Source organism: Acromyrmex echinatior, chromosome 12 (genome assembly GCF_024713525.1).
Source record: "Acromyrmex echinatior isolate Ae372 chromosome 12, ASM2471352v2, whole genome shotgun sequence".
NCBI classification, from domain to species: domain Eukaryota; kingdom Metazoa; phylum Arthropoda; class Insecta; order Hymenoptera; family Formicidae; genus Acromyrmex; species Acromyrmex echinatior.
Genome location: NC_141863.1, coordinates 3,177,242 through 3,200,584, shown reverse-complemented (window position 1 = coordinate 3,200,584; position 23,343 = coordinate 3,177,242). Strand labels below are relative to the sequence as shown.

Here is a 23,343-nt window from a genome sequence, read left to right as displayed (position 1 = left end):
AGAAAATATCGGCTTATAATGTAATTTAAATATTAGAAAAAATTATTAGGTGTTGGAATTAATTCGTAGCGTTTTACAAGTGATGGGAAGTACTTTCATTAATGTATTTTTTAATGCTCATGTGAAATAAATAACATTCTTTCATTAAAAAACGCTACGAATTAATTCCAACACCTAATATGTCTTGAAGATGTGTCAAATTAGTTAATATCTCTTTTTTCTTAGTCAAAATATCTTCTTTTCTCGATCCTTAAATTCTATAATTTTTATAACATAACATAAAAATAGAAAAAAATTTAGATTTCAGAAGTAAAAAAAGGGAAAGAGAAGATTGGAGAAAAATCTCTGGTGAAAAAAGGAGGCTAAAGGTACTATTAGGTTACTATTCGCAGTTATGCAAGAATCAATTATGAAAAATCAAGAATCATGAAAATCGATTAAATCTTTGTTATTAAAAGAAAAATTTGCATTTGCACGTTTAATAAATGGCCATGGATTGTTTCGCTCGATGGGATATAGTGTTCCAGATCACAGAAAGTCACTGTCGAGGTTTTCCCACTTTCGCGCCGGACAGATAAACGAGAAGTCCAAATCAGAAGAGTGAAATATACGTATTTAGGGGAATCAGGAGATATCGTTGACTTGTAGAGAAGGGAAGACGAGGGTCTACGTGTGTTTCCGATACATGTATTTACGATGCACATTCTAATCGGACACGCATTCGAACACGTTGTCTTTCTTTAAACACCGACCGCCGTTCGCCAAGTCGCGCGTTTGAATACGCGAAGTGGCAATCGCGATAGTTTCGTAACGATGTTACTGACATGAGTTGAATACTTTTGAAAACATTGTCAAGCGACGATATTATCGAAAGGAATATGAAAATTCAAAACGGATTCGTGTCATATGATCCATTGAATCCGTAGAGTCCACATTTAAAATTCTTGAATTCTAATCGCGGATGCTGTATATTATTCTAAATCTCTTCTGCCTTTTTTGTACTCTCTATTTTAATAGAAAAACTATTTAAAACAAAAACGCATTAAAATACAAATTTTATTAAATTTTGTTATCCTTGATAATGAATATAAAATTAATAGAAAACTTGATTGATTTCGTTGACACTCAATTATGCTAATATAATATTATTATAAATATTATATTTAATATATTATATTATCTTCATTTAATATACATACGTTTATATGTCAATAATTTTATTTATGTATTCGTAATGTAATGACATTTTTCGATGACATCCGCGTTGAATGTAATTGGAGCGACGATTCGTTAAATTCTGTTGGATGAAATTACTTACCCGTCCGAATGTGACACAAGTCCAGCGAAGTCATCCATCGGACAACCAATAAACATTAGCACACCCATGCCGATCGCGTAAACGACCGCGGTGAAGGCGATCCAGGCTGCGACGAATCTCGCATTGGGTTTCGCCCTCAAGATAAACACGCCGCTAATTATGATGCCCAATCCCATCACTAGGATCCCACCAACACCTGCGCAAAAAATCGTGCTCATTATACGATCATTCAGAGCCATTCACCTGGCAATTCATGCTCTGCGTCGTAATCTAGTCATGAGAACTCAAGGATGATGATAGTCACTTTATTAAAATAGATTCTATTAATAAAAATCAACACAATCGTAGAAATACGCTGTTTTCTAAATTATCTGGCTACAATAAATAGTGTGTAAAATACATATTTACGTAAAAAGAATTTAACAATTACATAGTACATTAATTTTTTATATACGTTATTCAATATTTTATCCAATATGTTAAATAAATTTTATTTGTTTAGTTTATTCCATTTTATTTATCATAAAAATAAAGCATTCACGTTTTCAATAATAAAAAAAAATAGCACAAATATAAAAAAATTAATAAATAAAGATTTATCATGATATTTCAGAATTAAAATATTTTGCTCGTATTTTAAATAGTTTAATATATCTCTATTGCGAGCAGCTACGAAATAATTCGAAATCAGTTCAGTAGCAACAACGCAATAGCGATAGTTCTGTCAAATTATTCGCTGTATATTCGAATAATACCCGAGCGAGCGTAGAATGACGGATAGTAGAATGTAGAAACGGCACAGCCTTGTTCTACAGCCGGCGCCAATTACTCGGCAGACAATATCATAAATTAGCACGCGCATACACGTAAAATAAGATACTATACAATTAATACCGAGATACGCGCGAGTTCGTACTACCGTTTATGTCGAACTATCCATTATTGTTACACACGCAGCAAAATCGCTGCTGCTAGCATCTTTCATTACACCGTTTTAATATTATTTATTCGTTACAAGTCTAATTTGTTGAAATAAAAATAGGAAAAAGAAAGAAATAGAAATACGTAATGCCGTTGAAAATTACATGTTTTCTTAAATCGTCTCTTAGAAGAATTAGTAATAATGCTAGATTATATTCAGTTTAATTGGCCAACAAATTTTGTTGCAACTTCCTGCACGATAAACGAAGTGAGAGAATAATTCTTTTTCGTGAGCGAAATGACACGACCATTCTGACGTTTACGTCAAATTATCCACTTTGCGTCGTAATCGCGACGGACATCCGGCGGCGAAATCTTGCGACGTCGCACGCCCGATCTTTCGGGAACGATGTCGTCGCTTTTACTCTGGACACGATTCATCTCTCACGGTATGCATGTCATTAGTAATATAATTGGGGATACGTTTCGGGATTCCCCGAGTACCACTCGCATGTTCATTCGCGATAATTACCTGAGATCATGTTTGCATGATGAGCCGGTAGGCGAAATTGGCTCTCGAGATATTTTGGCAGGAAGGTGTAGAGACCAGCAATCGGCAGGATGTGTAACACACTACTTGCAGTTCTGAACATCAGAATGTCATTTTTCAAGAGCCTTTTTACAGCACTGGGAAAATCTGCAACAGTACAAACGGTTGAAATTAATGCAGGAATGCGTGCGCGTGTGGGTACAAGAATAAATATCAGATCAGTCTGTATACTCCTGCGTGTTTATTAAAGTTGTCATCGACTTCCGATACAGGTGGAGTAAAAGAGAATTGTGATATGACAACCAGACATTGTTGAGTAATGAAGAAATATTTGTCATCGATTAAAATGTAAATTGCGTTTTATCTTCCTCGTCTATAAATCACTGGAAAATAGATATAAATCTATCAAGCAACCTAATAGCAATAAATCAGTCGGTATATACAAAGTATCAGATAACAGATATACATAACGAATGAACGCTTGATTGAATGCCACGTCCTTTCGAAATTTTCGAAAGTTTGACGTCAAATGTCCTACTAATTATGTTCCTTAGGCAAATGAGAGAAACGAGATCTCACACCATCGTATTAATATGCAACGGGTATCACGGGTATACGGGTCATCGACTCGAGGTGTTACACGTTTCATGGGCGAAGGTTACGCAGGGCCCCCTTAGCGATAGTCCTAGTCGCAATCCGGCTCCGCAGATGCATCGCGGCAAGGCGAGAGATGCACGCGTGGCCACGGTTATCTCTTATTGGTCCCGGTCTCGTCTGATCCCTCTGTCCCTTCGAGCCGTATATACGTGCAACAGCCGTATATACTCATCCTCTGCGAATCTGACAGAGTTGCCGGGTCTACCGATCCGCCATATATTTACGAGCTCGATTACGAGGGGCGAGCTAATTAGCCAGCAATCGAGTCTCTCTCTCTCCTCTCGCGTCCTTCCTCGAGAGGATGCGAAAAGGTTCGAAGGTGGTCGAGGTGGGATGAAGAAAGAGATCGCGAAAAGAAGAAAGGGACGAGGGTCTGTGTAGTACGATTCTGCGTTATAAAACATTGAGCGATTCGCAGACAATTCTAAGCGATTTCAGTATTAACGACAGCGACGACGACGACGACGACGACGATGACGACGACTACGTTTACTAGCAGTTTCGCTGGAATCAATGTACGGTGAAGATCGATGCGTCGCGTGGACTTTTACACACGCTCTTGGCCAGACGAAGGTACGTCGCTTGGCTGACCGAACGTATTGACCCATTGAAACGTATATACCTGCTCTCTCAGAAACTATAGACCGCCAGCATTCTAGTTTCAGACGATTAAGGGAACGACATTGTCGCGATTGAAATGCACGAAATTATTCTCCAAATTCGGCAAACGCATTTACACACCTTTCGAATCAATTTGCAGTCGATTCTAATGAGAGAAATGTTCACAATTGTCTTTCTCTCTTGTTACTAAATTGTTGTAAAGTTCAAAATTGAAAACGTGTATCTTTTTATGTGCGCTACAACATTTAAAAATAGAAACATTATTTTAAAAAGTTAATATAAAATATATTTAATTCTATTAAATGCTATTGAAACTATATAGTATATGTTCAATATTTCGATGGATGAATTTGTTTCCTTTCTTATTTTGAAAAATATCAAATAGAAAAACAATGATTTCAATAATTTATTAATTTTTAAATTATAACTGTCACAAGATAGTCTTAAAGTTTCTCTAAAAATTATCCAGAAGAAGAAAGAAAAATTAAAGGTATTATTAATATTAAAGTAAATATCGTAAATATTAAAAAAGATCTTTTTTTTTTTACTAAGAATTAGGAATAAAAGTTCATAACATTTTAAGCTCTATGCAATTGCTCAGTTTCACTTGTAAAAATAAAAGCTGGAGAAACAGATTCATCGCTTAAAAAAAATCTGATTATCATAAAACGAAGAGCAGATTAAAAGCTAAATTAATCACTTTGTAATTTGCTCAAAAAGAAGCTAAATAAATGCTTTCGATCTCCCTCTGCCGAGGATTTAATTTATCTACTTGAACGAGTTGAGCGTCTTTTTCGCATGAGACTGTAGAAAGTGTATAGTATATGCGTAACCTTGTGCGTGCAAACGCTGCTACATGCCTAGGACTGCCTAGAAGTTCTTCTAGGCACCCGTGAGAGGCCAGCTAGGAGAGGCCAGTCGTGGCAACTCCGCATAGGGACGTCCTACAGACCATGAGTAGACAAACGTGACTAACATTGCACTCCGAGTATTATCGCGCACGTACAAAGTACCCTTTAAAGGTTCGAACGTGAGACGCCGATCGTTATCGTATGTTAAAAAATATATCCTCTTACTGACAAATGTTTTACTTCACCAATTTTATAATCACCAACGTCATTAGGTTAGTGATTAATGCGAGAGACACTGAAAATTGGTAAGATCAATAAGAGAGCGTATTATGTATAAATAAATGCTATTTAATAAGTGTTATTTTATAATTGCGCTCGACTGTAGTGATTGCACAATAATTGGACAACAATTGAATTTGATTCGAGTATCTATTGAGTATCTGTAAGTCCTGTCGTGAAACTTAGATATTGCAGAACGGTTCAATTGTATTTCCCAATCTAATTGTTGTGAATTCAACATATCTGATTATAAGATGGCGCATGAAATGTCTTATTATTTGTATAATTTTATACAATTATATATATTTATTTTTAACAAAATAGAATTAGACAGAACTAATATAGAATTGATTGCCAAAACTTGAAAATTAAATGTTATGACGTTTTGTGCGCTATCCTGTACATCATTACAGCTATGATAGTTATAATTTTTCGATTTTTTTTCGATCGTCGCGATTTTTTTGCGTCTTTGTATAAATTGATTTACTTGGCTTTACGATTATACGCAGAAATAAAACATGTTTAAAACGTGATACTAAAATATTCGTATATAAATATGCGAAGGCGCAGGAACTCACTTTCAAGAAAATAACAGAGTGTCCGACAATAAATAAAACATTAGAAGAGACACGGGTTAAAAGTTAGACATTAAAAAGGCTCGCACGTAGGCGATCCGCCGAATTGAGTGCGACGGTGTTTGTAATGCGGTTCGTAGCGAATTCGCTCGTACAGAGCAACCGAGAGAGATGAGCAAAAGAGAAAGGAAGAGAGCGAGAGGAACACAGAACACAGAACGCAAAAAAAGGAGAGGAAGAAAAGGAAACGAAAAAAAAAGAATCCGAAATGAGAGACACACGCACGTTAGTCCGTGTGCACGCGCAAAACGTACGCGCGTGCGTGTCCACCACCGCCTCTATACACGACGCGTGACCGTGAACTTGCCCCACCTCGTGCACGAGTCGGTCAGTCATTATTATTAACGCACACACGCAAAGAGCGGCTACGACTGCGGCAGTGTATACGCTCCCCGGCGCGTACACGCACGCACATATGCGGCCGTTTACGCGACGCACGCGTGAACGCATCGTCCGCGCGCGAGGGTCCGTTAAAGGAGCATCCGACGATTTCAGGCTTTTTCCACATCAGAACGAGCTAAATTCTCGTTTAGTTACGCAGCAATTCGGTAAGCGATAATTAAAACGAACGTTTTCGCAAATCGTGCGGAAAATTGTCTGGGAAACGTATCGTACTAAAAATATATCATTTTTATCTTTTTGAAATTATAAGAATTGTAAAAATTATTCTTACGCGTCTGCTCTTTCTTGGCCACTTATTATTGCGTTATAAAAAATTGTACGGAATTTTTAAAACATGATTATTTGTCAATAGGGTACGTGAATATCACGTAGATTTTACGGAGAACATTACAGCAGATTTCTATTTCCAAAATAAAAATTCCGATTCTACCAAAAATATAAATTCATATTAATTCCCTTAAAAAAAAAAAACACTTTTTACAATCACTTTTTCAATTTTTTTTCTGTCGAGATATTTTTAAAGTGGCCTTTCCATCCGACATAATTATTCCAAGATTAACTATTAATATTTGCAATTAACATAATGACTTAAACACGTATTTTAATAATGTATTAAATTAATACATTTTGAGCGGCTTAAGAGAAATCAGAGGATTAAACGGGTCAAGGTGATTGGATAGCAAATGAAGCATGAAATATCGTCTTCAAAGAGCCACTTCTGGCAGTACAAGTTCAACTGGAAACATCGAGAAAAGGGGAAAAAACGGCAGAAGCGCAGAAATCTAATCATGAAGTTGATTATTCACGGTTGCCGAATTTCACGAGAGAGTCACTCTCGAGGAGCTCGAGAAACGATTCTCCACGGAGAGAGCCTAATCGCGCGCCGAATATTTTTTTTTTTTTACAGGCGTGTCGAAACCTGTAAATCTCGGCGCGAGCCGTACTTTCCCGATTGGACCCGCATATATTATATAGGCAGAGGCGATACCGATTTTCTCCGCTCGGCACCTAGATCCGCCATTGACCTTGAACCGCCGGAGGCTTACCGCTTCAGAAATCGTCTGATCACTTCGTTCCTTCTTTTGTGCGCATAGATAGAGTCATATGAATGCATTATTCGTCGCCGTGCGACGACGGCGGAACCAATATTGGGACTTCGCGTGAGATATCGATGCAGCTGCGGATATGGCATAGTGATTCATCCTGTTGCGTCTCGATCGTCGTTGGATAATGGAGGCGATTTAAACGCGTGGGTTGTTACAGATTGAATATACATCTAAACCTGAAGCCGAGCGAAGAAGTAGATTAACACAAAAAAAAAACTCTAAAATGCTGGAAATAAATGTTATATATAGAGACTTTTGTATAATGCATTGCTCGACGCTCGCATCTTTTTGTAGTTTGCAATTACATTTTTTTTTAGTATTTCTTATACATTTATTTCTTCTCTCTCTCTCTCTCTCTCTCTCTCTCTCTCTCTCTAATTATTATTATTATAAAATAAAAATTTAATCGACAAAAAATTAAATTAATAAACTTTAAAAAATTGACAAAAATTGTTCCAAAGATCACACCGATATATCGTTGCCTTGATAAGCAATGTAAATATATGTATAAGAGAAAGCATTATTCGAGCCGTAGGCGAAATCGCTCGTGAGCTCCCGATTAACTTACGAAGAGCACATTGTCTCCGGCTTCTATTTGCATTCTCGTTAGCCTTCGATCCGCGGACTATGGCAAGTGGCAAGCAGAATTTCGCCTTTCGTCGTGAACTTTTCAACGTACAATAAAAACACTTGCCATCAACGTAGTAATATTATCAGCAATCAAAAGAAAATCTATTATTATTCCTTTACTTTCAGTATTCATATTCCTTCAGAATTCACTTTTCTATACTGTAATCTCATATGCTATTTGTACACACTATAATAATTATATTTTCTTACATAAGATCGCGAATATATTTCAAATTTTAATCGGGCAAATTCAAATGCGTAATTTTCTGTCCTTTATACTATTTGTATTCTCACAGCGGCTGCTGCAACGTTATCACACGCAGTGATTCATTTTATAAATGCTGGTACAAATCATCATTAAGTATTGAAATACCGGAATTTGTATATATTGCAATTATAGATAGAAAGAAAGAAAGCACGAGCGACATATATACGGTACGAATTAAATTTACACGTTGCATATTATTGCAACGAGGATAAATTAATATTACAACGGAATGGACAACACGTCCGTTTTCCTTTTCGCTCCCGAGGACTCTTTTCGAGATCATACGCACGGGAAATCGTGAAACAGAAAGAAAGAAAGAGATAATGAGAGAAAGAGAGACGGGAAAGCAGCTTATGACGAACTATAAAGATAGATTAAGTTGGCGCGAGATTCGATGTCATGCGGTCGAAATAGCGACTAGCTTGACGAAAGAGATCGGAGACATTCCTGAAGAATAAATCAGAACTTACCTCGCAAGCTGGGTTTCTGTGAATCCGATCTTCTTGGTGGAGATCGACTTGTTGGCAACCGTGGGGGGAACGCGAACATCCCGATGCTGACGATCATCAGCAGAGCTGATATCAGGACTAAGCCTGAAACATCACATAAAAAATTAATAAAAAGATTCCTCATAAAAATTAAAACAAAATAAACAGTCACGTGATAGTAAATTACAGACGCAATAAAACACACCAATTATTCAGACAAATAAAACTGTCGAACACTATTAATTATCCGCACAAAATTTTCAATAAGCATACACAGTGTCTATTATATATATATGTATGTGTGTGTGTGTGTGTGTGTGTGTGTGTGTGTGTGTGTGTGTGTGTGTGTTATATCATATTATATATATTATAATTATATAATTAAATATTTTAACTTACAAGTTATAAAATTTGAAAATATTGAAAAGATCTTTTGCATTCTTTCTGTTGATTATCTCAATAGTCTTAATACATAACTGTACATTTCGTTCTTTAAATATTTGTTCTGATAGTTTAAAATATAGTTCATATTCACTAGAGTCAAACGTTGGTAAAATAATAGTTAAATGTTGCTGTATTTTATACTTGTGAAGTATAATTCTAACTTGTGTTATTGATATCTTCAGTTCACGAGCAATTGCATATTCCGATTTAATTTCAGCAAGTGCAACAATCTGTACTTTCTTGTATGCGTTCCTTAATTTTGTCGTTACATCCATGTTATTGGATCTTCGTACTGATACCTTGCTATATCTAATTTACCGCAGTTAGTCTACAGAATGATAGTGTACAGATTTGTTATTATTTATGTTGCGAGGATTGTGTTTATTTCCACACTGTGTCAAGTAATATACAAAACAAACGATACAAATATTATCACATATGAATTTCTGCGTTGAGGTCTGTTGATTTGAGCGTTTTATTTGTACCTATCTGTACTAATAATATGCTAAATATTTTCATAAAATTCGAACATCTTAATTTTATTTATGTACAATTTAATCTAAGACATTTAGAAATAAATCTAATATTTCTAGTGATCTAAGAAATATTAATAAATAGGAATAACCACAAAAATATATTAATAGATAGAACTACACTTGAAAATTAGTTAAAATTAATCATTGGATGAACATTTTTAATATATTTTTTAAAATCCGGATAATCAATGTCCAGATAATTGGTGTACTTTCCTACTGTATTATTAATTATACGTTATAATAAATATATCTTATAATACATATTTTTATAAAATTACTTAAGGCACTTAAGATTTTTATTAATATCAGATGGATAATGTAATCACATAGACATTAATTTACTACTTAATGCAAACTTAAAGTGAATTACTAGTTATTGACTTTTGCCATCAGTTGTCGCTCAAGGAATTATTTTTATATCGTTCGACATATTTTTCGATGTAAAATCAAGATTAATATATTAATAAGAGATTAATAAATATCTATCTAATAGTACACTCTAGCGACAAAAATTGCAGATAGATTTGTCACGTAATACTAAGTATACAACTTTTACGGATGAAGATCAAATAACTTTTAGCGAACCAAATCTTTTTGCATATTTATATTAAAGATCGAAGATTAAGCGTTTTATGAAGAATTTCGATAAGTTGGTTATTGTTAATATTATAAAGCTCAAAATATATATTGTAAGTGGAATATTTCTTTATTCTTAATCATTAAAATTGAACTAATCATTATTTTTAATTTCGATATTATCATTTATTTGGACTTACCAAGCCACCAAGCACCAACCCATCTTGGATCCGATGGTGTAATCTGCGGATTTCTCGACAAATCCGCATAGACCATCGTGCACACGGAACCGAGAATGAAGCCTAACGCTGGACCAAGAATCCGTACTCCGATGGTGATCGCTGTTGCATATAATCAAATGATTTTTTAAGCCTTAAATCTATAATTGAATATCGGATAGTGATTTGCAGACACAGAAAAATAAAACTTTTTATTTGTATTACAACAATAATATTACAAATAATTTATATGTTAAAAAATTGTATTTCTAGCAATTAGAATTTAATTCACATAAATATTTTAACAATAAAAGTAAATAATTAAATTATTTTAAAAAATAATTAAAATGTACAATCTGTTATATTAATATATAAAAGAATAGAATTAGAATGTAACAATAACTTGCGTATCGGTGAAAGGATTTACCGAAATATAAAGGGCTTTCTCTGCTGGCCACGTTGTCATCGATATACGGTATACCGAGAGTGTATACCGCTGTTTGACCCATTCCCACACCAAGTAACGATACAAAAAATATTGCAAGCACCACCGTAGTTATCTTGCTTTGTATTCTTCTTTGCTCCGTAAGAAAATCGCCTTTACAGTATTCCGACGATTCAATTTGGGATGCGCTCATCGATACGTTCCATCTTCAAGACAAAAAAATATATAATTAATTATTAGGTATTTATAATTACAGCAATAAATCCGATGTATATGCTGGTCATTAACGCAAGTTACTTAATCCTCGATCATGGTACACACATATACCGTATTAATGAACATCAGAGTGATGTAAATGTATTACCTAGTTAGAAAAATTAATACTTATAATTACAAAATAAAGTAATAAAATTTAATTATAAGGTTAATGGCATTTACAAGATTTGACATCGACAATGAAATTTTATCGATCAGCATATATATAGAAGCAACAAATTCAGAATAATGATTTTTGTAATTTCATTATTCAAACATGAATTATTCAAATTATTTTATACGCATAAATATGTCACAATTATTGCTATCTAAATTCGTTGCCGATTTCTATTTTATAATAAAATTCTATCAACAACTTCCGGGAATATATTAGGAAGTTAACACCCACATGAAAGGGATATAGGGTCCTTTTTCTTCATGAGAAATGATAAGCACAGCTGCAATACGCGATAACAAGAAAAATGACATTGTCATTCTCATAATAAATAATCGACATTGCCCCATTTTATTATCGCATTAAATTGCGTGAATCAGTTTAGAGTATTTCGTCCGCTGTGAAATTTCATTGTGTTTGATCAATGGACATTCTCATTATATAAAAATCAACAGAATTACAATACACGTAGAAGCGGTTCCTGAAGAATGGAGTCCATTGTTATAATCAGAAAATAACATTATCTGTCAAACTTTCTCGTTAATCAAACACATTATCATTTCCTTTTTCTCATATCAAAATCGATTTCTTTCGTACACTATGACGTTGATATAACATACATGATATAACATAAAATTAACACGCGTATAATTTGTACACTTCTATCCTTTTGTTAAAAACTATTTTCGGAAAGATTTAAAAACAATTTATCTTTTGATTGATTTAGAATTTTTCAGCCAAGTTTCTCTTGGAATTATTTAAAAGAATATACTAAACGTAGGATCTTTTAATGAGACATTTATCTTCTGAAGAAAGTCTTAACATAGTCCTCCTTTTATAACGCGTTCTATTTCCTACTTGCTATTTTCCGAACTGTTTCTAAACTAAGATAAAGAGACTATTTCTATCCGAAACCGTTCAGCTGTCTAAAAGGTCTTTGTGGTAACGTAAAACGCGCAATTCGTTTTTCATTAGTTGCCTTCGGATTATGAACCGCTGGTGCAACTCGTCCTGCAGAAATGCGACAAACCGGTTCTTGTATAATACGAGTTTGAGGCAAAACTGCATACCTATTACTTCGGCGGTATTCCGCCTTACATTGTGTATTTATCACGGCAAACGATTATTGTATCTCGCCCGAAACGATAACACAGCTGATCGTTTGCATGCCGCCTTGTTTCTTCGCGAGACATTGTAATAACGCGACGATCATAAATTTCTTTCAACTATACCATAAATGCTTCTGTATTGATTTCTCAAGTAAACCAAATAAACAAGTTATTTAAGTTTGTTAAACGAAGAATAAATTGTATGAACACGAATCATCACTAACGGCTATTAAATCGAATTAAAATAATCAGTGGATTAATACATTATCTCATTAATACGAATAGAACCAATAATTTTATGAAATTAACTGATTCATTAACCTATTAATTTAACAATTACTGAATAATTCTGAATAATTCGATTTCCCTTTTATACTCACATTTGCTACCACTGCGATTAATAGATTCTAATACCCTGTGTTTTTGATGATTCACGACTGTTGAGTTAGCTATTACTTAATCACGAGGGTAAAAGCCAATGAAGATATCTCTCTTCGTTATGATGAATCGTCGGAAGGCGTCACTCATTAAGAATTTAGAAATAGAAGAGGATAACTCGAAGAGGAGTTATGACAGTAGCACTCACCCGTCTAACGTGCTGTTCCTTTCCTGGAACCAGCAGAGATTCGCCGGTATCGGATCCGTGTCGTTGGGCCCGCGGCTCTCGGTGCCGGGTCCGACGCCGCTGACCAGCATCTCGTTCTGTCGACGAATCAGCTGTTCGCCGAAGATAAAGTGGGGTATCGAACAGGTGAACGAGCTCACGGCGAAGAGGATCATGCCCCAGGCTATCCACTTCGGCCGGTGACCTTGGCCGCCATAGTACGTCAATAACAGGGAGGACCCGATCTGACCGATCTCCGTAGCCGACATGATAATACCTGTTGTCTTTGACTGGATTTGGAAGAGCTTCTCGATTGTCGTGATGACGGAGACGAAGTATGTGTAATACATACCCTGAAGCACCTATAAAAAAAAAATAAAAATAAAAATAAAAATAAAAATAAAAATAATTTTACGCCAAATTGTCAAGATAAATTCGTAGATTTTATTTAATAAAATTGTTCGTTAAAATAATCAGAGAAAAGGGAAGGATTATTCTTTGTCCTTCCCTTTCAAAAAAAAATTACATAATTAATCCTTTAATATTATTCTTTGAAATTGATATAGTTATCATTGTCTCTTTTAACTTCTCACTTTACTTTTTACTCACTTACTTCTATTCCCAGTTATCTATTATACATAAATTTTTAATCAATTTATATACACTTAAAAGATCAAAATTTCTTTGGTGTACTGACCCAGGTAAGGCAGAAGGTCACTAGGAAGGCCTGCTTCGTAGCAAAGTACTGCAACCAGTGAGGCCTGCACGGGCCCCATCCACAGGACACGTCGGCATCGTCGAACTCCGTGTGAAGGCTACTCGACCTCTCATCCGGCACGATCAGATTGCCATTCTCCGTACCGCCGATTCCATGTAACTTCCCATTCGCTATCAAACCATTGTTATTGTGCTGCTTGTCGCCGCAGATCAGCCCGTTCCCATTCGTCATTTTCGGTGGGATGATTGTGAGCACTTCCACATTGCCGTTCGACAAAATTTGTGTGTCCTCGCCCGCCATTATTCTCCCTCACTTTTTTGTGTGCGCGATAAAGTGATTATTCCTTTCTTATATCCTTAGCACCCTCGCGAATTCTAGCCAGAATCCTTCCTTGTCAGAAGAATCTTTTGGCTTCTCAAAAACCTTACGAATGATCAATCTGTAACCAGAAAAAATAAATTATTAAATAATGTTCATATAATGTTTCACATATACATACACATATACATGTATACAATTAATCACATTCCAACTTCTTTCGAACTTCTAAGCTTGATCTCGGTTATCTTAATGAGTTTAATAGCGTCGATGTTATAAAAATTCTCGTTAAGTAATTTTCGACATTCTAAAAAATTCACGCAAATTCAAATTCCTGACTTATGCGTCTCGCTGCATTATTTAGAACTGTAATCATGTAGATCGTCCGACGTGCCTTCCTCGAAATCTCTTTAAGTTTCGCGAGCGCGAACACAAATTTCAGGGTTCGCATCCAGCAGTTATTTAATCTCTGCTATCCAGGAGAAAGGTTTACGAGAATTGCCCAGTTGCTTCTCTTTCTCTCCGTATTTATTTGTAACGCCAAATAAATAACAACCAATCAAATTCGAGTTAGACGAAAAGCGGCGAGACGAAAGCGCGCTCTCGGACGTAATGCAAGTAATGTTCATTTGGAATAACTTACGGCGTATAAAATGTGGGATTTTACGACACTAGACTCCACACCGTAGACCTAGCCGGATTGTATTATATGGAATTAGTTCGTCGTTGACGTAACGATTCGAACAATCGCCTTACGAAATCGTAAGGCGGTCGCGCGCGCCCAGCTATAATAGGGCACAATGCATGTTAAAGAAAAATAAAAATGAAAGAAAGGAAAAAAAATCACACGCGTGAGAGCAAACGTGAAAGTCGCTCTCCGACTTAATCCGTTCGTCATCGTGCAGTGTAGAACGCGCATATCAATTCTGCATTCGAGGATCCGCAAGTAGGTCTGATGTCTAGGTCATGGGCGTAGCGAGAAAACAATCCTGGTGAACGTGAGAAATTTATTTTCCGTTAGCGCGATAAATAAAATTATATAAATGTATTGTAAAAGTTTGTTTTCGAGAATTCTACTAAGAAGCTGTATCATCAAGTCAGTTATTTACTTACAAAAACTCAAATTACAATACATTTTTTGATTTTTCAATATTTTCATTTCTTTACGTGATATCGCATTTCCCACAAATGCAAATTTTGAGGCTCGAATGATAAAAATTTTTGAAAACTTCAAAATGTATCGTTAATATCTTTTTCGCCGTTATGCCTTTTTCTTTTCGATTCTTCCGCCCACCGTTACGACGTGGTGGTGTCTTTTAGTTGTATTTCGAAACTTGGACAATGAAAAGATTCCGAAACTTCGCTAACGGTCAACCTCCGCCACTGCGACTTTTTCGTTTTCCATCGATCGCGCGGACCGACTGGACCAGCTCCACTCCATTAGAGGTGAACTCCTTTCTCTCGCGGTCGACTGCGGAATAAGCCGCCTGAGACACCCTGTAGCCGGCGTCCTCTCACTTTCATCGGTGCCCGATTTTCCTCATTTCCCTTGCGTTCCATTCCACGGGCTATCGCACCAGCGGTTTTCACTGACAGCGCAAGTAGGAGTTTGTGCACTAGAACGCTACTGAATATGTGTGACGGCGAAGACGTTCTCACTTTCGCTTTGAGATTTCTTCGCAGTTACACGTCGACTTACGCGCTCAAATATACGTACTCGCGACGCAAACTCGATCGTAAATCAAGACGTAAGTGCTTGGTAATCAGTATTCTTACTTTATTAACATCCTTATTTTAAAATGAACTTTAAACAAAGTTACGTAAGAAATTGAAGCACGCACAAAAATACAAAAAATAAACATGGTTTCAAAAACGCTCTCAAATATCAATACGTAAAAGTTAAATTTGTTTGAAACGGATTTTACGTAAGTATTTAACATTTATTTTTTAATTTTTACATTTATTTGGTTTAAGTTTAAAATTATGCATAATTCTTGATAATGTATAAATAATATATTACTTGAAAGAGAGATAATACATTTAAAAATATCTTCATATCGAAATGATTAAATCATATTATTTGTAATTGTAAATAGAAGAGACAATTTTACATATCTAGCAATGTCTGTAATTTATATCTACTGCATATCAAAATATTACATAAATAAATATCAAATAGATATAATATTGTCAGAAACAGTTTATTATCTTGATATTGAAAGAGTAATAAGATTTCATATTTCAAGGTAATAGAAACAGTCTTATGTCTGACCATATAATGTTTGTATCTACTGCCATATCAATATGCTATGTAAATAAATATTATGAATAAATACATGATACTTTAAAAACATTTTATTTAGTTTGTTACTGAAGCGAAATTATATTATCTCTAAATAAAAGAAATAGTCTTCTATATCATTTCAAAGTAGAAAAGAACAGTTTTATGTCTGACTGTAATATATATATATATATATGTATCTCTATTATTATTATTATAATCTTAATAAATACTAAATAGATACTGTTAAAACATTTTATTATCTTGATTCTGAAGTGATTAAATCGTATTATTTCAAAATCGAAGAAGCAGTTATACATGTCTGGTAATGTGTGTCAGTTTCATAATGTCTGTATCTACTTGCCATATCAAAGTATACCGTTGTTTGATTCCAAGCTGTCAATTTTATCAACTACAAAAAACTAACGAAACAGATGGATGAAATCGTTCGCGGAATTAATAGATATTGCTATTTTCAGTCGCAGAATAGAGCAGACACTCGCCATACTCGATCAGCGACGCTGAATAAACAGCGCGGAAATTGCGGAACATCGTCGCGCGTGTTAGCGAGTAGATTTTATATCGTCGTTAATGGCTTAACAGCGTATGGTGGCTGACCCCTAAAATCCTGTCTAAGAATACGAATCTGTTTACGGTACTACGATGCCGTTTCTACGCGCCATTGACCCTATAACATTCGCCATTCACCAGCGTGCACTGTGCATGTGTGAAAATTAGGATGCAGTTTGCGGCCCTCTTGAAAACAGATGTAGACTTGACGCTTCCATCATTTCTTATTATCAGCATATATCAGATAATCTCGTAATATTAAAAAAAATCTCATTCTATGTCAGTGAATTACATAAATTATGCTTTTACAATTATTCTTTTTTCCATATTTTCAATATGCATATATAATAATCATGAGTTTTAAAATAGACATGCTTTAAAATATTATAAATATCATAAAATTAATATTAAAAAATTCGTGTTGGTTAATAATTAATACATAATTACACCTTATCATTGCGTATCTTAATTAAAATTATACGGCGATTGTATTAATTTCTCTCTCCGCGAACGCCAAGAAACTTTCTTCTTTTGGCAGCCAAGGAGATCGTCGAAAATATTGTTATTTTTATCTTTGTGCTTTTCTCGCAGCAAGAGTCGGGCATCAAAGTTACAATCCCGCAACGAGAACGAAATCGAAAGGACCGAAGCGCCGACCGACTCTCTCGTCGCCTCGGACGGTTGGTCAGCCGGCTGCAATGGCGAAATTCTGCGAGAGCGCGTTTTTGCCGATCGTAAATCCTTTTCGGACAAGTCGTCCGCCCCTACCTCTTTCCCGCCCATCCTCTCATCTACGTTCAGAGTGAAAATCTTCTGTAGAACCAGCTCCGATCCGCAAATATCTCACGAGTGAATCAGTCGTAGGAATCAGGCAGAGTTCGGACGCATTATAACAATTTTAGTCGCTTAAAATTATCCTACACCTTTTTCGCACTTTGATCTAAGAAAAAGAAATATACAAAAAAAAATTAACAATAATAATATATTATTCTTTAAAAAAAAAAAGCCTGATTTGTCTGGAAGTTGACGAATCTTTTTTTCAATTCCTATACCAAACAATTCCATGAATTAACATTTTATCTATTTGTTTCCGAATTCGCACATCGTTTCGTGACATTGAAGCTAATTATAATAAATTATAATCTAATTGATAAGAAATATATTACATTTAAAATAATCAACTTACATTTTTTAATTTCCTTTTTTCTCAAATCGTCACGTTTTAATATGTTAGGCATAATATATTACGGGCTACTACGCAGCAGCGGAAAAAAAAAAATATGACAAAATTCAACATAGCATTCTTTATACTTTCAAATAACTACAAGTTACACGCTGATGTGTCCTCCAGAACGTCGGCGTCAGTCATTCACACCGGCGGGCGACCTCCGTATGAAAACGTGACTTTGTCTACGATATTCCTTCGAGTGACGTGGAACCAGGTGCGGTTCTACGCAACAAACGGGGAAGAAATTTCCGGTAATAAATTGTTCTTGGTACGTCACCCGTAGGTTTGAATGGAGTTTCAAATATCTCATAACCGTTCTCGGGGAAACCCACGTACGTGCGTACGCACTTGCGTATACGGTAGGATAAAGATCTCTCAGTGGAAGATGATAATCAAGTATCGCATCGCGTCGGTCGCAATTGTCGATCTTGGAGAACCGAAAGGGTGGAGCACGCACGCCAGGTATTTCCGGGGAGGGGTCGCGCGAGATTCGATCGACCGACCTGATTAAATCGCGAAGGGCTACCTTCGACGAGTTTGCGTGATGAAACTATGCTGCTACATAAGGTCTCCCCCCGCGTGTCGTGGAAATGCCCATGGAATAATTTACGCTTAACGTTAACGACGCTTTAAACCGCACTTCCGACAGCGTCCGGCGAGGCATTAAAATATTCGCGCGAGCGAACGGCAGCTCCCGCGCCGCTACAACTCCATTTTTCCCTGCCGCACCGATCAGTAGTGTCAGTACGCGTATGTGCACACTGACACGTGCCGTACACGCGCTGCACGTGGCCGCGCGTGTTGGTAAACACACACGCGTAGGACACGTGCGTGTCTCTCTCTCTCTCTCTCTCTCTCTCTCGCTCTCTCTCTCTCTCTCTCCCTCTCTCTCTCCTCTGTTAAGTTCCAACTCCACGTTATGCGACGGCTGGAAAGAGACTTGGTCTAGGTCGCCTTTCACTGTCCTACTGACGTGGTCTCGTGGTTAGTTGGTTAGTTAGCCTATTCTGCTTAGACTACACCTCAATGCCAGCGTGTAGCACGTTGTCATACAGAGCGATTCAAAAGAGACCGCTTGTCCAGGACAGCCGCGTGGTTGAAAATCATTGACGGCAGTCAGAGTTATTTAAATATAGATTAATATGTGTTGATTTGAATTGACTTAAAAATTTATGAATTCGCTTTAATGTTGCGTGTAAAGGATGAGTTACAGTATTCTATTCACTTGAATTAATTCATGCCTCAATTCAAATTTAGGCGTACAATTTGAATTCTTAAGTAATAAATTAATGGATAAATCGTAAATGTTTAATTAATAACAATTATCGATTTCATCATTAATTAATTTTTATACTGTCAAAGTAACATGGAATATTATAAGATGCTACATAAGAAAGACTGATTATCAGAAATATCTGAGTGAATCAATATTGAAGCGAGTCGATATCAAAGTGTACGATTTTTATCTTAGATATACAATTCAATTTTAAAGACTGATGCACCTTCGTTAAAAAATGTAATCGCTACTAACAATCTTCAAGATAAATTCAACACTCTGGCGAACATATAAATTGCTATTTAAAGCGTTAACACGCGGCAGCGTTCTCGCAGTCACAACGTTGCAACTATATAATATAATCGTTCATTGAAAAAAAAAAACCACCAAAACGTTCTTATGCTCGTAAGTTGTACGTTTCGTAATTTGTTAATCGTGCCTTTAATTCACGCCTGTACAGTCAAATGTATTATAGACAGTAATATCAGCGTATCGAATGATCAAATTTATTAAACCATTTAATTCGAGACGAAAGGCGAGACCGACTTGTGTTAAATTAACTTGATAATTTATTGCTTACAATGTGTGAGTGCAGTCAATCTCTCACAAAGTGCAATGTCGAAAAGATTTTCAGATTACACAACAGGTATTTCGATTGTTCATTATTTCTGCGATTCGATAAACATGGTTTGCAAATTTCTTGGTTGCAGAACAAATATCTTTCTTCAACTCGTGTTCACTCATTTTACACTCTCTTCCCGCAAAATCCTTTAATTAATATTTTGATTAAAGTTTTCATCTCCAGAAAGAAGTATCATCACTTCTTGTTAACAGTTATAATTTGTTTAGCTGTCCGTTTGCCGCATCTCGCATTTCGCCATTAGAGGAGGTGGAGGAAAAAGAATTATGCGGGCGATGATCTCAAATGGGTTATGTGTAAACGCGTTGCAGCGGCGTATTACATTGATAAACTTGTGTATAAACAGGCCCCTACGTTACGTGCACATTCGCGATAAAAAGCGAAAGAACCATCTGTCAAGTTCACTCGGTGCACTCGTCCCATGTCGGTGTCGCGTTTTTTTTTTTTAAATTTTCACCGTTTCCTAGACTCTGTATCCCAACAACATTGTTACCAGCTATCACAATGCGCAAAAAGAGACGCTTATAATCTCGTTTTCTCTTGACAATGAAATCTCGATAGTGAAATAGCATCGTAACGCACACGGCAAAGCTCGTTTCCAAATTATAAATTATTTTACGGTCAACATTAAATACAATCAGTATTTAATACTGAAAAAATTTTTTTAATTATTAAAATGTATAAAAGCGTTATGAAACTTGTACACGTATTTCTGCATCATAACTCTGCTGCGAGATAACTTTAAGTTAAAAATTCCAGGTTAAAAGCGTAAGATAAAAATATACAACATGACAGATAAGGATGAATTATTGTTTATCTACCATATCGTATCGCAAATATTGTTATCGTTACAGAGTATTTCCATAGAACCGGGTTCATCGCCATAGTAACATTTAGAAAACGTCCACACCTTCTTACTATAAATCCAGCAGTATCTCGACGATTTCGTTACATATTGCCGTAATGAGATATACGAATGATAAATTACCGTTCAGAATGAAAGTACACAGCTAACCACCCACAAGATCGACGAACGACGTTCGCAGAGTACCTGGATGCACTTATAAAGACCGAGAGAGCAAGAGAGATTAGATGCATTCGATCCCGTTCGATTTCCCCGACTTGAGCGTTCGAATCGCGTATTTTATTATTGTTTACATTCAATCCCTACATTCGCCTGATTCAGCATGTTGTTTAGATCAGATCAGATCGCATTCTAATTCAATTACAATTCATGTACACACAGGGTGTTCTATTAGCACGCCTTAAATAACAGATTTATTGATAAATTTAAAAAAGATACTAAATATAAGTTATTTTAAGAATTAGCATTTATAATAAAGTTAAATATATATATATATATAAGATAATCAATAGGCTCTAAATTATTATTATATATATATTTTTTAAATATATATATGTATATGTAAAATATAAATATGTGTGTGTGTGTGTGTGTGTGTGTGTGTGTGTGTGTGTGCGTGTATTCTGCTAATTAAAGTTTATAAATTCAATTTCTAGAATAAATAAAGTCAAGTGAAATTTAAATAAACGTTTAAATCTTGTTACTTAATAAAACAACTTTTTATTCGCGATTGTTCTTCATTTTTATAATTACTCTAAGAAAAAGATATAAAACAACCGAACGTTAATAAAATTAAGTTAATAAGTTAATAAAATTAATTATTATTTACATTTCCTTTGAGACACCCCTTTAGCTGTATTCGCACCAAGTGTAATAAATTATTGTGGGTAGGCTAGTGATGCATGTACGAACTTAAAATCCGAAACAAATCGTGCGACTCGCGCTCGCTGGCATTACTGCACGCTCCGTTTCTTCCTCCTTTCCAATTTTTTTTATTCTTTCTTTTTGTAATCTTTTTTTTTTTTGGGGAGATCGCGATCAGATCGCGCGACTGTGCAATTTCGAAATAAACTTCGATGGCAACTTTCAAACCACGCCGTATCCAACGAAACGTCATCCACGCGAGAAGTGTCGCAACTTGAATCGTTACGGCATGCGATAACCACCCTTCGTGAAATTGCACTCTGCGGATTGGGTCGTATCGCTCCGATGGGCACGATATCCGATCTTGGAGCTCCCCCGTCGCGAAAATGTGGAAAGTGAATACTTGGAGACTCGACGCCACAGCCGGACATTTTGAAGACAAGAGTCAAGAAATCGAGAAATGTAGTTACGACGCATTCCGCGCAAACTTCGGGAAATCGTCAGCTATGAATGTCTATGAATGTAGTTACCACATAATATGAAAAGTACTGGATATTGTGTAGGTATCCATATGTATACATATCGCAATGCTGTGCTTGTTTGACAGAAAAGTGGTACAACTAGCAGTGGTAAAATTAGCATCTTTGAGAAATCAATTCTAAAGACGTATATTTTTGTTTAAAAAAATGATACATTTGTAATAATATTGCTTGTTTTTTTATCAAGTTTGCAATAACTATTTATAGGAAAGAGACTTTTTTCGTTAAGTTAGACACCGTGAAAGAGTATTGTCGGTGTTGAAATAGTTATAGAAAAATTGTTCTATTTAGAATTATACAATTTTTCCTTAAAAACGTTGTTTCGACTTAGAACTTTAAAAATGTTCTCTTGAAAGTTGCTACTTTTGAGATATGTCGCTTTTCTATCGAATAAGTGATATGTATTTAAAAAAAAAAAACGGACAGTATAACATTGAAAGATATTGTTTGTAGATCATGGACGTGAACGTTAAAGAGAATTTCTGGAAATACGTATATTCCTTTTGCGAGAGACAAATTGCATAGATCAATGGCAGACGTTTATACCCGAAAGAACCGAGTTAACGATTTCTTTGACTTACGGGGCGTAACAATGGAATATTAAACGTTCAACCGACGTTGTCTCTCAGAATGAATGTGCGAGGCACGCGTTGTTACAGAAACGAACGACGACGGCAAGAAAACTCGTAATCGCGCAAGCGAAGGAAGATGAAAGTAGCGCGCTCACGCGAGCGTGCCCACGGTCTCTATTAAATCACAGCATTGTTGGGAGAGCTGAAAGTAGCGAAAGTAATTCCCGCTTCGCGCGGAGCGGAATAGCGGAGAATCTCGATCCCTAGTCTATTGTAGAAAGCGACGCGAAAGAAAGGGAACGCATTTCCCTCCCCCCCCCCCCCCCACATTACTCCTGCTGCATCGTGAATATCGTTTGTCCGCTTTCTGAGAACCGCGTATAA

General features: G+C 35.8%; 1 protein-coding gene across 4 annotated transcripts in view; it reads right to left on the bottom strand.

Annotated features, from left to right (window-relative positions):
• Positions 1-23,343, bottom strand: part of Oatp74D (Organic anion transporting polypeptide 74D) — a 122,109-nt gene that overhangs the window by 12,547 nt on the left and 86,219 nt on the right. For all 4 annotated transcript variants that reach the window (XM_087411931.1, XM_087411933.1, XM_087411934.1 and 1 more), the window contains 7 exons: positions 13,786-14,245; positions 13,071-13,450; positions 10,928-11,151; positions 10,483-10,623; positions 8,709-8,831; positions 2,772-2,936; positions 1,319-1,514 (listed from right to left, as the gene is read on the bottom strand). In XM_087411931.1, coding sequence (XP_087268057.1) covers positions 1,319-1,514; positions 2,772-2,936; positions 8,709-8,831; positions 10,483-10,623; positions 10,928-11,151; positions 13,071-13,450; positions 13,786-14,106 — 1,550 coding nt within the window. In that variant the 5' untranslated portion in view covers positions 14,107-14,245. The remainder of the gene's footprint in view (positions 1-1,318; positions 1,515-2,771; positions 2,937-8,708; positions 8,832-10,482; positions 10,624-10,927; positions 11,152-13,070; positions 13,451-13,785; positions 14,246-23,343) is intronic.